Source organism: Lacerta agilis, chromosome 1 (assembly GCF_009819535.1).
Source record: "Lacerta agilis isolate rLacAgi1 chromosome 1, rLacAgi1.pri, whole genome shotgun sequence".
NCBI lineage: Eukaryota > Metazoa > Chordata > Lepidosauria > Squamata > Lacertidae > Lacerta > Lacerta agilis.
This window is the reverse complement of record NC_046312.1, coordinates 114,963,333-114,979,076: the sequence shown is the minus strand read 5'-3', so window position 1 is coordinate 114,979,076 and position 15,744 is coordinate 114,963,333. Positions and strand designations below refer to the sequence as shown.

General features: G+C 40.2%; 1 protein-coding gene across 5 annotated transcripts in view; it reads left to right on the top strand.

Annotated features, from left to right (window-relative positions):
* DYNC1I2 (dynein cytoplasmic 1 intermediate chain 2) overlaps positions 1 to 15,744 on the top strand; it is a 36,647-nt gene extending 20,903 nt beyond the window's left edge. For all 5 annotated transcript variants that reach the window (XM_033168196.1, XM_033168181.1, XM_033168189.1 and 2 more), the window contains 11 exons: positions 5,700 to 5,789; positions 6,032 to 6,194; positions 6,286 to 6,385; positions 6,801 to 6,926; positions 7,541 to 7,687; positions 8,645 to 8,758; positions 9,320 to 9,453; positions 11,068 to 11,212; positions 12,082 to 12,222; positions 13,604 to 13,729; positions 14,967 to 15,744. In XM_033168196.1, the coding sequence (XP_033024087.1) occupies positions 5,700 to 5,789; positions 6,032 to 6,194; positions 6,286 to 6,385; positions 6,801 to 6,926; positions 7,541 to 7,687; positions 8,645 to 8,758; positions 9,320 to 9,453; positions 11,068 to 11,212; positions 12,082 to 12,222; positions 13,604 to 13,729; positions 14,967 to 15,080 (1,400 nt within the window). In that variant the 3' untranslated portion in view covers positions 15,081 to 15,744. The remainder of the gene's footprint in view (positions 1 to 5,699; positions 5,790 to 6,031; positions 6,195 to 6,285; positions 6,386 to 6,800; positions 6,927 to 7,540; positions 7,688 to 8,644; positions 8,759 to 9,319; positions 9,454 to 11,067; positions 11,213 to 12,081; positions 12,223 to 13,603; positions 13,730 to 14,966) is intronic.

The window sequence follows — 15,744 nt, the reverse complement described above, 5'->3', positions numbered from 1 at the left end:
TAGATGAAGAATGGTCTACTCTATTTAGTGCAGTCATACTTTAGTTCGTACATTGACCTAGTTTGCATGTCACATTAAACCATAGTTTAAAATGAACAATAATTCATATAAATGAGCAACATCCCAGTGCACCCTCCTCAGAAGTTCCCCACCCTACCTCTTGTGTCTCTAAATGAAACAAGTCAAAGTCTGGCATCCATGTCTTCTGAAATTGGGTTCTGTTTTTTCTCCTCAAACTAACCCTAAACTGTAACTAGGCTTTTTTCTTGGCCTACTGTTCATGGTTTGCTTGGAAGAATCATGAGCCCAGGTTCAGATAACATGACATTCTAGACTCTGGTGCATTAAGAGCTTCTAAGCAGCCTGCACTAGCTAACCTGTGGCCCTTCAGATGTTGTGGACTAAAACTCCTTATCAGTTCCAGGCAGCATGACTAATGGTCAGGTATGGTGGAGTTGTATGTAGCCCAGCAGCATGTGGGGGGCACACAGGATAGCCACCCCTGTTTTAAATGATTGTTTACCGCTGGCATCTTGTATGCCACCTTCCGGCAACTCCTGCAGCCAAGCTGGTGCCGAACATACTGCTCTGCTTTCCTTTGGACCACATCAGTGATGCCGAGAGATCTTGTTTTCTGGGCAGCCCAAGACCTCAATTTACGCTGTCCAGGCTTGCACCCCAGAGAGGTGACTACGGTGCTGCTAGCACAGCAAAAAATAATGTGGGATGCAGCAGTTACAAGTTGCTGGTCTCTGCAGCCACAGCAGGCGCCGTGATTCTCCAGCAGTTTGACTTCACCTCCAGAAGTGTACTCCATTGTCTCTTGAGATAGTTGGATGCCAACCAGAAAAGAATGTGGAATAGCCAACATGGTAACATCCAGGTATTTTGGACTGCAGTTCCCAAGGTGCCTGACTATTTGTCATGCTGGCAAGGGTGAATGGGAGTTATAGTCCACAACTTCTGGAGGGCACAACTTTAGCTACCCCTTGCTAATGTGTCATGCAAACTGGCTATCATATTGTACTACTATATGTGCAGCAGATAATACATTGGATGCTAAAGAGGGGTGGCAAGCCTTGGTCATTACGAGATTGCCTTCCCAGATAATATGCTTTTGGGGGAATGTATGCTAGTGAGAAGAAATAGTTTGGTTGTACAGCTTTGGGTCTGTTTTCATAACCTGTTAACAATATGGTGGTTTTATTTTTGCAATCAGTGTGTTCACTGCTTTATGGAGTAACAAACAGAAAAGCAGTTCTTATACCTGAGGTGCCTACAATCTAAAATTCAACAACAGGGGAGGAGATGTAAGTAAGAATGAAGGCGGGAGGACATGTGCTCATGTACATGTATTTAGGCTTAGTTTTAGCAGGAATTTAAAGCTAAAGGTTGATCAAAAACCTTCAACAAAGAGTTGTATTTTGAGGCAAAAGTTGAAGGAAGGGGGACAATGTGCTGTTACACAGATGTTATAGACAGAAAGAGTACTGTACCAAGAGAGAAGGCAAGCTTGCTTAAAGGACCAGTGACTTTTGGATGACCATGCGTAGCAAAGATAGAGAAGCAAAAGCAGTAGGCAGAGATATTTTGTAAGTTGCGGGCAGATCAGCAGAAGAGAGATAAGACTATGGATTGCCTGTTTTTTGTTTAAAAACACTGTTTATTACTATTTTCTAAAACATTTATTAGCCACTCTTCAGTCTCAGCTTGTAAAGTGGGATACAGCATTGGACATAAAATGCAATAAATATAAGAAAATAACAGTCACAAGTTGTAGGAGTTAAAAGTCCAGTGGAAAAGAAAGGCAGACAACATAAAATTCTTCGGCAAATAACTTTTCAGCAGGTGCAGAAAGGGTTGTAAAGACAGCACCTGAGCCTGCCTGGGAAAGGTTCCCCAGTTGAAAAGGCCTCATCTCCCATTGCTACCTACCTAACTTCACATATCAGTGGGATATGGAGCAGGTTCATGCAAGAGCAGGTGATCCTTGAAGTATGCTGTCAGACTCATTTTGCCATCAGCCCAAATGGAAAATAATAGTGACCCAACTCACAGGAGTCAGAGAATTACAGGATATGTGTGGCTGTTTTATCATTGCTTGCATTTTGCCCTTTACTATTTTGTTGGCGGGCCTGTTTGCTTTGAAAGTAAGTAATTTGTGTTGGATGCGGAAGATGGCAGGAAGCTGATGTGGGAATTTGAGGAGGTAATGGAAGAGGTGAATTACTTTGGCAGTAGACTCCTGGATAGTGTTGAGAGGGCTGAAGCGGAATAATGGAAAGCCAGAGAGGACAAGGTTGCAGTAGTCAAGGCAAGAGAAACCTGGGGTGTGAACTAGACTTTTCATCAAAGGGGAAAGAATTTTGATGAATTCATAGAATCATAGATCTGTAGAGCTGGAAGGGACCACAATGGTCATCTAGTCCAACCCCTTCAATGCAGGAATATTTTGCTCAGTGTGGGGCTCGAACCCACACCGCTGAGATTAAGAAGTTCCTGCTCCACCAACTGAGCTATGCTCAGGTGTATCAAGTATGTATCAAGTATGAGGGACCTGTTGTTAGATATCTTTCACCGTGGTGAAGAATAGACCGGGGGATCATCTCTGACATCATGTTCAGCTTCAGAGGCACTTGGAAAACAGCGGGTACTGCTTCCAAGGGCCTGAGGCTTAGTACAATGACAGGGAGAGTTTTATCCCCAAGTTGGGGAGGGCATTCATGGCAACCAGAAATTCGTTACTAGATGTTAAAGTCAGCTAAAAATTGTAGACCAGCAGAAGGAATAATTAAAATCAAACCTTTTACGCTGCAATGGTGGAATTACGGAATGAGTTGTATGTAGATAGCAGATTGAAGTGAAGTAATATTTCTGTTTCTATTTTGTTTGGTATGATTGTTAATAAAAACTAGGTTAAGGGAAAACTGTCTTCTGGCTACACTGTGGTTGGTTTGATTCCACTGCCAGTATGCTATTAAGTAATCTAATGTGACCATAATAGGGTGAAAGTTCCCTGTCATCTATATGGTGGCACATACGTACATCTAAAAATACGGTGTCTTAACTGGAGATGAGAAACTGCTCCAGTGCATCTAATGTATATTTAAGTAATTGCTGTTATAACATATCTAGCGCTGGAATGCAGCAATAGTAATTCCTAGAGACTGACAGCAAATGTGGAGTATTACGTGAGAATGAATTTGGATCTTGTTTGCATAATATGTGCCATCTACGCTGAAAATGTGAAAAGGGAGGGGCAACTGGCGACAAGATCTCTTCTCTGTAATATTTGTAAAGGATGAGGTCATTTAGGCACTAAAGGGCTGACCATTTGCATTTAACAAGGATTTGACTTCTGTCACTGAAAATGGTACTTAGAATCAGAGTGCTATGACAAAGCTGGGAGGCTGGAGTTTAATTTTTAGTTTTATGGCATTAAAGCTTGAAACAACTTAGAAAGGGTGGGGGGGAATGCATGCTTTGTAGTCTCAGTGGCATTGTTTGCTGCAGCAAGTCTGCATGCAAAGGAAAAAATCCCCGCTTAATTCAACCAAATTATTTAATCCAATCATTGTCTTGTAATTTGCTATTTGCAGTGCTTCATCTATTAAATGAAAATTAAGCATTTATCAATTTTCCCTACACCAATGCTTGGGGAGAAATCTTGTTTGAGGCACACAGCATAGAATCGCTCAGTTATCCAGTTTTCTGATTAATAGTCCATTGTATGTACAAATTCATCTTAAAAGGAGCAGTGTCTTTCTGTTTCTCTGTGTGATTATTTTGCCCAGAAAAGCTTTCATTTTTTTTAAGTAGCACAAAAGCTGTAATTGGCATGCTTTGTAAGGAAATGTCAATGTGCAAGAGAGTGGAGATCACTAAGAATTCTTTTACGCGTTCTTTCCCCTTTGCACCACCGCCTCCTCAGCAGGGTCACTGAGATCACTAGCTTTTCTTGAAATGGCCATTTTCACTGGCAGGTGCATTATACCCTGTATTTTCAGATTGTTTTTCCATTCTGAATGTTTGGCAGGTTGATTGCTCTGGCTGCATTGACGGAGAAAGGGCTGACAAATGCGGTTGGGCTGGCTGAAAAGACAGTGATTACTGTTTTCCTTTGTGGCTGATTGAGGCCCTTGAAAGGAAAGATTTTAACCTTCACCATTTGGTTCAGAAGTATGAGCATATATTGAAATCATTCATGCCATTTATCCTAGTTCTGTAAACTTGTCAGAACGTAAAAATCGCTCAATTTCATATAATGTGGGATTGGCATACGTCATTATCATTTTGATTAAGTTGGAGTTTGTATTATTGTGTATTATATAGTGTCATTTAAAGTATTTGTTCCTTCAGGTATGGATATATTTTTATTGCCTAAACTATGGAGTTGGGAAGATTTCCCCCCCCCCTCCTAGATCTTGCTTCAGCCTATCACTATGTGTGTGGTTTGGCAGCTGGTAGGCCCTACAAGCTGTATTTTTGTTTGCAGGGTAAAGGCTTGTCTGTAGACCTCCTGGAGAGCTAGTAATTGCACAGGCTTGCCATTGGAGAAAAAACATGATTGGGAGCAGTCAGGCAGAAAAATGCTGTGCCATCCCATTGCCACCTCAGAGCAGGGAGAGACAATCCCAGCAGTACCATCTGGTTGCTGCTGTCTAGTCAGCTGGCCTGGCTGCTGGGACCAGAGCTTGGCAGCTGGTTCCCATCTCTTGACCAGTCTTAGTTTTTTTTTATCCCCCATAGGTGACTTTGAACATGGGTCACAGGGATGGCTGCAACAAACACGTCCCTGTTGAATCCTGCCTCATTACTTGTGACGAGGCGTGCTGCAGGCTCCTGCTGCCTTTCTCTTGCAGACAGATGACATAGTTGTTTAACCCAAAAAAGGGGGGTGGGGAGTCTTTTGAGAAACTTACCCCTGAAAACAGAGAAAGAAAAGGCAGGCAATGTATATGCTGTAACACTTGCAATTTTTAAAAAGTTGTGTTTTAGGGTGTCCTAATTCAAAGGTGAAAACCTAGTAATGCAAAAAAAGAAAAGAAGCCTTCTCAGTATTCCAGAACATCAGCAGCACGTTATTTGTTGCAATTAAGGAACAACACATTTTGCTTTTTTAAATTTTCATTGGCAAACATGATAAGGATAATGAGGCTTGCATTTGGAATGACAGAAAAGAAAATGTAATCTGTCTGTGCTATTATCTTTAGGAAAATTTGCTTCTCTGACTAGCATCCTGAAAACTAATGCAAGCCATCTTTCCTGTATGAAAAAACCATGAGACACTGATGGTTCCATATCATAAGGAAGCAGCGACTCTGTGGGCTATTTAAGACACTTGATTTCTTTATTCAGCAGCATTAATATGTCAGCACGTTACATAAAACTGTGGTTGCATATGCTGTCTCGAATGACAAATGCTGGGTAGAGGTTAGGAATTCAAAATTGGAATCTCTGAATAGTTTCTTGGAGGTTTTACTGTAGATTGCACAGGCTTACGTTTTGTGAATTTGTTGTGAAAATTGTGGTATGTCCAGCTTACTGTCACCTCCTTTAACAAGTGCAATTCCTGACTTAAACTATTGCATTCTAGCAAAAAAGCTGCTTTAGGTAGAATATATAATATATACACAAAACTGTTTTGCCTGACATAGCATCGCACAGTGGTCAGAATGTGACAACCTTGCTCTTTTCAGATGAAGAAGATGAAGATGATGCAGTGGTACAAAAACCACCAGTTGAGCCTGAAGAAGAAAAAACATTGAAAAAAGAGGAGGAGGAGGAAGGTACAAATGTATCATAACACATTTAAACTACTGTTCAACTTTGTGTGTCTCTTTAATAGGTGCAGAATTATAAAGAAGGTTTATATAATAATATAAATACAATGTGTGAAGATTTTTTTTAAATGTACAGGACTTAAATAATTGTTTTTAAAATATGAACATACACTCTTATTTTAAAGATAAGAATGATTTTATTTGTAGTCTGCTATCTAAAAATAAAGCTCCAAATCTGTTTCCCCCAGTTGCCCCTCATGAACTGACAGAAGAGGAAAAGCAACAAATTCTGCATTCTGAAGAATTTTTGAGCTTCTTCGACCAATCAACAAGAATTGTGGAAAGAGCTCTTTCTGAGCAAATTAACATTTTCTTTGACTACAGTGGGCGAGACCTGGAAGAGAAAGAAGGGTAATATGGGAATCTTACAAACGTGTTGCTAGGTTTGTTTTAATCTTACTGAAAGTGATCCTAAGTCCGCCCTCTTCAATTGTTCTTGCAGAGAAATTCAGGCAGGTGCTAAACTGTCCCTAAACAGACAGTTTTTTGATGAGCGTTGGTCAAAGCATCGTGTTGTTAGTTGTTTGGACTGGTCATCTCAGGTAACAATAACACTTCATTAAAAACCTTTCTTCTAGAAACCCTTTAGCAGACATTATTCTCATTTACCTGCAGTTGCAGTGTCATCGTATTAATTTAATGCACAGTTGCTTAATTCATTGCGCAAAAAGAAAGGAAAGTATAATGTGCAGAAGGCATTGCAAAGGAACAACATAGAAGTGTGTGAGTTGCAAAACTGAGCAGTCTGCATATATCAAAATGGAAGACAAATCTTCTGTGTCTACTGGTTCTGAATTGTTGGTTTAATTTTGAAATTGTTATTCTAGCTGTAGCTGTCTAATTAACAAGGTTGACCTTAGTAGCTTAATTTTAAATCATATGATAATTTAAGTTGGCTGATCTTACCTCTGTAAGCAACAATCTTCCCTTTTGTTCTCAATTACTTTTTGAATCCAGTATCCAGAGTTGCTGGTAGCCTCTTACAACAACAATGAAGATGCCCCTCATGAACCTGATGGGGTGGCCCTTGTGTGGAACATGAAATACAAAAAAACAACTCCAGAGTATGTCTTTCATTGCCAGGTATGATGTGAGTTCCTGTCTTGCCAGACTAAGAATTTTATGTTAATGAATGTGGACATGAGCCTTCTTCTACTTGTCAGCATAATGATTTCATTGGGCAGGCATGAACTTTAAACCGCTTGTGTTTGCAAATACATGTCAACATCTGAGGGATCCATTAATCCTTTTTAAAGGTTCGTCTATAGCAAGCAGCCTTTCTAACACCATTTGGATTATTTAAGTGTGTTGCAGTTCTGTATTTCTTATTCTGATTGCATAAAAGGAAGCTTCTTTTGTGTGTCAAATACAAGGAGATGTTTTAAGAATTGTGGTGTTAAAATGTGTGACGAGACATGTGAATAAAAATGTTCGTACCCTGAAGATTTAAAGCAAGATAAGTTAAAACACATGTTTTCATGCGGAAAAACTGAGATCCACTTATAAAATGGGTTGGTGGAAAGTTTAAAATGTACTAGTCTAATTTGCTATTGTGTTTTTCAGAATCTCACAATGCTGAAACTTCACAAACCATTGCTAAAATATAATGTGATACTGTAACAGTCTAAAGGTTTCAGCAACAATTGAAATATAGAAAAAGCATTTACTTTTACTTTTTTTCTTTTTTGCCCTTACAGTCAGCTGTGATGTCGGCTACATTTGCAAAATTTCATCCAAATTTGGTGGTTGGTGGCACATACTCAGGACAAATTGTGCTATGGGATAATCGCAGCAATAAGCGAACACCAGTTCAGAGAACTCCCCTTTCAGCTGCCGCTCACACGGTAGGGAGTGGAATATCATCCCCCCCCCCCAATTACTTCCTTATTCTCAAATTAACCCATTAATGTAGGATGAGTAGTGATAATCTGTTACTATGCTTTGAATGCTGCAAACAATAGGCATTCATTTTTTACAGCATTCTACGTTAAAAAAAATTCTACAGCATGCTCTTATATTAGAAACCTTTTTTTAAAAAAAAAGTTAGGTCTTCATGTGCTTGTTTTTATTAAATTCTTCAGATAATCAGATACAAATTCAGCTACCCTTTCTCCCCCAGAGGCAACCCACCACTTAATATTGCTCAGCCCTAAAGTATTCCCATCTTATCCACGTTTGCTTTCTCCAGCTTCCAAATGCTCTCTACATTTATCAGTATTAGACATGACGTATCTGTAACTGTCCATTCGTACCCACATCCATATTCAGAGGCATATTAGTTCTACTAGCAAAACATCAAGCTATGAAAGTTACTAATTATGCTTTCAACACAGCCTATCTGACCAAGCAGCTCACTTAGCTATGCTCTGTGCTTTGTGACCATTGATAAAGTATATAATACTTTTAAAGGACTTGTAGCAACTCATCTCAATGTCCCCATCTCCTTTAGTTGCATTTTAACCAATGCTCAGTCCCTTCTTCATCACAGCTTTTGTTTGCTACTCTTCCCTCCGTCCCGCTGCCCCAATAAATGGCATAGTTCAGAAATAAACTCTTGACAGCACCGTTTGTGCTTTCAGCTAAATTTGTAATGCTACAAAAGGGCTAGGCACCTTGCACACAAAACTCAAACCCCTGTTGGGGAGCATCTGTGGAAAACAGTCAGCTTAGGTACCCGGTTAGTCTTGCCTATCTTCTCAACATAAATGTCATTTTAAAAGCTAAATTTTGCACTTGCACTAAGTTGTCTGTAAATTACCCCGACAAGCATTGCTAACCTACGTTTCACACTTCTGCTTTAGCATCCTGTGTATTGTGTGAATGTGGTGGGGACTCAGAATGCCCATAACCTTATCAGCATCTCGACTGATGGAAAAATCTGCTCGTGGAGTCTGGATATGCTTTCACAGCCACAGGTAAAATAATCAAACGCTGCTTCTATGTGATCCATGTGCCTCGCATGCCTCATGACACCCCTCCGGCCTGTTTTGCTGAGTCAAATGCTTGACTTCTCAATTGCAAACAATAATTTCATGGTATCTTACAGGTCAGCTATGAGGATCAGATCCATGCATGCTGCACTGGACTCCTTGGGAAAGTGGGATAAAATTTATAGCATAGGTAGCCATGTGGAAAGGGCACAATTTACATAATTCACATGTTAAGCCAGGGATGGGCAGGATTCCTGCATTGCAGGGGGTTGGACTAGAATAGATGACCCTCAGGATCCCTTCCAACTCCATGATTCTAAGTGTAGATCTTAGGTCCTCCAGGACATTCTGAGAAAACAGGACCATGCCCTGTTTTTATGCAGTTCATGCATTTTTATTGTATCAAATGCTTTAAACGTGAGAATAAGAATGCAACAAGATTCAAAGAATGTTTCTTTGGAAACTAGTATCAGTAATCCTACTTGATTCTTGGCAGAAAGTTCTCAGCAAACTGGAAAGATTTGTATGTGATATTTTTCTCCCCAGGATAGCATGGAGCTAGTTCATAAGCAATCCAAGGCTGTAGCTGTCACTTGTATGTCTTTCCCTGTTGGTGATGTCAACAACTTTGTCGTTGGAAGTGAGGAAGGCTCTGTGTACACAGCATGTCGCCATGGCAGGTGAATAGAAACTGGGACCCCTGTTTTTAAAGGAGGACGACCCTTATTATGTTCTGTAAGATAAAGCAGGTTTGAGGGAGTTCCTCAAACAGTTATATGGGCAACTGTGCTTTAAAATGAAATGTATAAACAATGCAGAGTATTCTTTCACGTTCCAGAAAGCCTCTTATTGGCATAAATATTTCCCTTATTCTGGATTAAATGGCTTTAGAATTATGTAATGGGAGATGAAGTTTAGCCATCATTCTGGTCATTTGAATCATGGCGCAACATCCCAGACCCTCACTTCTGTAGATAATTGTACAGTAGTATCACGCACCAATCTTAAATTGGGTAGCATGTCTCCTGCTGTTCAATCTGTTTTGAAATTGTCTGGCTGTATCTTATCAATTGCTTTCTTAAATGAAATTGAGGCCCCAGTCTCAGCTCAGACACACACCAGCCCTTCCTTTATAGCACTTTGGGTTAAAGCTAACCAAAATTGGTGGTTCTTCCATTTAATCAATATTGATACTATTGGGAATGCCCTGGTTTCAGACTGAAAATTGACCCAGGAACATGTGCATATTTCTGAAAGTTTTGTGCACAACATCTTCATTTTTGTGGCCCAAATATTTACTTTCTGTGAGAGAATTAATCAGATGGAATAGCACTTCTTAAGCACTATTTTGTATCTTGAGGTGGGATATTTCGCCAAGGTTTATTCAATATGTGATTTTTAAAATCTGAGGTGCGTAGCTATATTCAGGGGCACTTCTGCAACTCGGCTACGAGGAAAAATTGCAGCCTTTGGGGTTTTTTTATTTAGAGAAAAGGCAGCCAGAGCTGACATGAAAGAAGTTTTTGAAATTCTGCAGGGCACAGAGAAAGTGCAGGGCACAGAGACAATGGTTTTTCTGCCTCTGTCATAGCATTAGACCATGTGGGCATTCAATGAAGCTGAACGTTGGAAGATTTGGGATAGATAAAAGAAAGTTCTTCACACCGTGCGTAGTTAAGCTTTAGATCTCTCTCCCGCAGAGGGCAGTGATGGCCACCAACTAGAATGGCTTTAAAAGGGAATTAGGCATATTCATGGAGAAGGCTGTCAGTGACTACTGAGCATGATGGCTGCGCGCTGCCTTCACAGTTGAAGGCAGCGTCCTTCTGAAGGCCAGTTGCTGGAAGCCACATGAAGGGAGAATGCTCTTGTGCTCTTCCTGTGTTCTTATGACTATTAGCAGTGTACAGTGGAACCTCGGTTTTCGAACGCAATCCGTTCCGGAAGACCATTCGGCTTCTGAAATGTTCGAAAACTGAAAGCAGAAGCCTCAACACAATAGGGAAACTCAAAATGGAAGCCGCGTGGCACATTCAGCTTCCGAAAATTGTTCGAAAAACAAAGCAGTTACTTCTGGGTTTTTGGTGTTCAAAAGCCAAAATGTTCAACTTCCAAGACGCTTGAAAGCCGAGGTTCCACTATATTGATTTTGAAGAGGCAAACATCTATTGAGCAAGCATATGTTTATTAAGTTCCTAGCCCTATTATTTTAAAAATGTATCTCAAATTACTTACGATTTTGTTGTTCTTGTTCGTAAGAAAATTCATTTCTGTGTGTGTGTCTCTTGCAACAGCAAAGCTGGAATCAGTGAGATGTTTGAAGGTCACCAAGGACCTATCACAGGGATCAATTGCCATGCAGCGGTTGGACCTGTAGACTTTTCCCATCTTTTCGTCACTTCTTCTTTTGACTGGACTGTAAAGCTTTGGACTACTAAGGTATCTGAACTTGAGATATCTAATTGTCTCAATTTATTGAGGAAACAATGTAAGCCACAGTCCCATCTGTTGGCCTATATAGGCAAACATCTTGTAAATAGCAATGTGGGACCACATTAGTTCTGTTGACAATGATGATAGGAATACCTGTTTTCAGTATCTCTCCTGTAATGCATGTAGACATAAATTCATTCATCCTTTTTTTAAAAAAGAGCTTGGCTCTACTGAACTTCGGCATGTCATATTTCTGATCATCAAATACTGTGCTATATATATATATATATATATATATATATATATATATATATATATATATATATATATATATATATTTCTTGCCATAGATGAAAATGTGCAAAGCAAAGAAATACTAAATTATATTACATTGCGGTTTCAGAAGCACACAGTTCATATAATCCTATCATCAGCCCTAAGTTGCAGTTAGGCCCTAGCATTTGAGAATTACAATCTTTGTAACACTGATAGATGCTAGCTTCACGGAAATCTGAGGTTGCTTAGAAGTGGATCCAGTCTGCTTTATCTCTATCAAATGGTATCGCCAAATAAAATACAATTGAAGGTTTTAAAGTCCTATGTTAGACTACGTTCTTTCTACCTGAGGGCAATATTTGCAGAGGTGAAACTGAGGTGGTTTTCATTTTACTTGGCCACATTTTTTTTTTTTTTTGGTGGGAAATGGTTCTCTGGCGAACCTTTTCATTGCTTTGTTCAAAATTAATCACACTGCTACATTAGTTGCCAGCAATGTGGATGAGAGATGTTTATATACTTTTGTCTAGTTTACCTTGCGAGCTTTTGTTTCCTGAATCATGAAATACATCAATTTGTGTGTTTTTCTTTCCCTTCAGAACAACAAGCCTCTGTACTCATTTGAAGACAACTCAGACTATGTTTACGATGTGATGTGGTCACCCACCCACCCTGCCCTCTTTGCATGCGTGGATGGAATGGGAAGGCTTGACCTGTGGAATCTCAACAATGATACTGAGGTAGGCTAAGATTATATTGGGTATTCCAAAGCTGAAAATAACTTTACCAGCCTTAAAACAAACTTGTGATCTTTTAGTAACTGCAGCCCATCCTTTTGTACATACATTTTTAAGTTATTTGTCCTCCCATCCTATTTACCCCAAATAACAAAACAGTGGGTAGAATTACAACGGCTCCATTTGCACAAACAGAACAATGCCCTCTCTCCCCACCAGCAATATGATGTTCTTGGGGTTCTCTGACCCCAAAAGAGCCAATTTGGGGAGGAAGAGGGGGGAAGCCCCATTGCGCAAGTGGAAATCCTTGCACATGGCTTCCTTTTACAAGACTGGTTAGGCCAGTGTTTTTCAACCTTTTTGGGGCAAAGGCACACTTGTTTCATGAAAAAAATCACGAGGCACACCACCATTAGAAAATGTTAAAAAATTTAAGTCTGTGCCTATATTGATTATAATATAAAATAATTCTCTTGAATAGGAATCAAATAAACAATTTTTCCCACGGCACACCAGGCAACATCTCGCGGCACACTAGTGTGCCGCGGAACAGTGGTTGAAAAACACTGGGTTAGGCGAATCCTGTCCAGTGTATGCAGATTCCTTTCCCTTGGCCACCACACTTGGAGTACAGCAGGCCCATATTCTGTGAGGTCAGAGATCATTGTAAATGACAAGAAAAGGAATGCACTTAAATCGATGTGCCATCTCTTATTTGTACTTACCAGGACGCTGGCTAAGATCAGCTTCTTGCATTTATTGTACTCCTAGGTATCTTATCTCCTGAGTGAAGACAGGTTCTTTGTGCATTGCTCATCATGACACCATAAGACGGTTGAAAAACCTCTCACTTCATGAATCTACCCACTGATTTGTTAGTGCTCTTACAACAGCATAATAATGTAGCACCAAAACTATGTTGGGCACAGTACAAAACCCAAACATGATGCTACCACTGAGTGCTTTAAGTACTGCTAAATATTAGTTTTGTGCAGGGAACCCACCACATTTAACTGATGTATGATGTGATAGGTGACAATTGGCTGTACTAAAGTAATTTTTGCCCATGTACTTCATATTCAACACACATAGACAAGGTTTTATCCAAAGGAGGGACACAGTGGGTTGGGGCTGTCATCTTTAAAGGCTTGGAGCTCTAATTCCTATCATTACCAACATTCCTCTTCTATTGGGCTCACATCTGCATCACGTAAATTTTAAACTTTTGAAAGGTAGAATATGTTCCTTCATATTTTGTTCCTTCGGCATAAGGAACAGCCGGCACACTTCAGTGTCTGTATTAATATTTGTGATAAAGGTTAGGAAAGTTCGGAAGATACTGTAAGTCCAGTTGAAACATGGTATGTTTTTAAAACTGGTATAGGTGCCAACAGCAAGCATTACTGTGGAAGGTAATCCTGCCCTAAACCGTGTGCGATGGACAAATTCAGGACGTGAGATTGCTGTTGGAGATTCAGAAGGACAAATAATAATTTACGATGTGGGAGAGGTAGGTAACTTTCAAGTGCTTCCAAAGTAAAAACGATGTCTTATATTATTTTACTTCAGTCCAATAATAAAAGGCACTTATTTGGGTCGGGTTTCCATAGTTCTTTCACTGCAGATGACAGTGTGTGTTTAAGTTTGCGCATACAAAGATACGACGTTAAGATTTCAGCAATTCAAATATTTTTTATTTAAATGGATGCAGTCTTTATGTAGTAGTAAGAATTCCGGGTGTGTCTAGTTTTGTTATGGGGTGGGGGGACTTCAACCCCTCACCCCAACCGTCTTTCACCAGTCCATATTGCCAGGGAGGGCTGCTCACCCATACTTCCCTTTGGGGTTAGGCAGTTGTTTGGTGGAGGGCCAGATGGCAATATTCAGTAGGGCAAAGGTTTGGACAAGCTGGTGCTCTCGTGAATCAGAGTAGCACAATGGCTTGGATCCAAAGATGTCCTTCCACTAGCACAGGTGTGGACAACCTCTGACTTGCCCTGCAGGGTTTCCCATTGGGGCCCCACAGCTATTTTGGCCAAGCCATACCCCCCCCCTTACATCTGACATCAAGTGTAGGGCAGGCAAAGACCTGGCTCAGCCAGAAGGCATTTGCAAGCACTGCCCTTTCCAAAGGGCATTAGAATACCCAATTATTGGATGATTGATGGGTTTTGTGAAGCCCTTTTAAAGTTTCTCACAAGACCTGACTGTCAGCTGATGTTTGGGCTTTGCAGAGAGTTTTTGTGGTTGTGCATTTGCCCGCATGCATTGATTTCAAACCATGAAGGCAAAAGGCCACTTGATGTCATTGTGACAAGTGATTGGTGGGTGGCTTTGTCAAATTGGCCTGCAAGAAGTGGGGCGTATAAAGATTTGGCCCAGTTTCCGCACCCAGTTCCCCAATCCTGGTATTAGCAGATAGTTCTTAGTGCTGCTACACAGGTTATTTCTGACCTAGCAGAAGAGTGTTGCATTAGAAGTGTGACCCCAGTTCCAGAGAAATTCCTTCATTTGTACAATTTCTTAAGACCATTTTGCAGCCCACTGCAGTTAATAGGCTACAGCCTTTATTTTCCTTTTTCACCATGTTTCTCACACTTCAATAGAACCCCTGTTGCATTCAGGTGCTGCACTATGAAAAGTCTAGTGCAAGGGAATCTTCTCCTGCTCACAGTCCTTTGGATTCAAGCTGATGAGTTTAATTTTCATACGCCCACTGATGTTCCCATATAACTATTTCTCCACAGCAAATTGCGGTTCCCCGAAATGATGAATGGACACGTTTTGGTCGAACTTTAGCAGAAATTAATGCCAACAGAGCTGATGCAGAAGAGGAGGCAGCAACCCGAATTCCTTCCTAGGTTGTTGAAGTGGGGGGTCTCGCTGTGAATTTGGGGATTGGTTGTAGAGGGCTTCAGAATAGTAGCATGTGTTGAGTATGCGGCTGAACTTGAAATTTAAAATGTGGAGTAAACTGTGGAGTCGACAAGTGTATAAAGATCAGTGAAATTGATCTTGCAAAGTTGCTTTTTAATCCCTGAATCACCACCCTTAATCCGATAGATAATAATTTATTATTTACCCTGACCTGGCAAGGTGTATGTTCTACTGAAACACTAACCACGTTGAATATTTAAAGTTCAACTTTCAATGGCATATAACGTATTTCAGAGCAATTTAAGTTCTGTAAGTTTCTGAACAAGACCTTTCCCCAATCAAACTGACAGGCTATGCTGTGGACACCAATCTCTGGGGCAGTGGGAAAGTGTTATGGCTGTAGTACTCTTAATGGCTTAGATTTGTGCATGCATCTGTTCACAGTAACCTTTATCCTAATTATTATATAATAGGCTGCAGGCTACAGTGGTAGGTCATGTATATGACTAAAAAATCTGTAAACCCTTTTTTGTAATGGAAACTTTCTAAAATACCTGCTAAGTACTTTGGATTTTTTTGTTTGTTACATTTCTGCAGTAGAGTAAGAATTCTTTATAAATAAACATTACATGGCCTCTTTTCTCACAA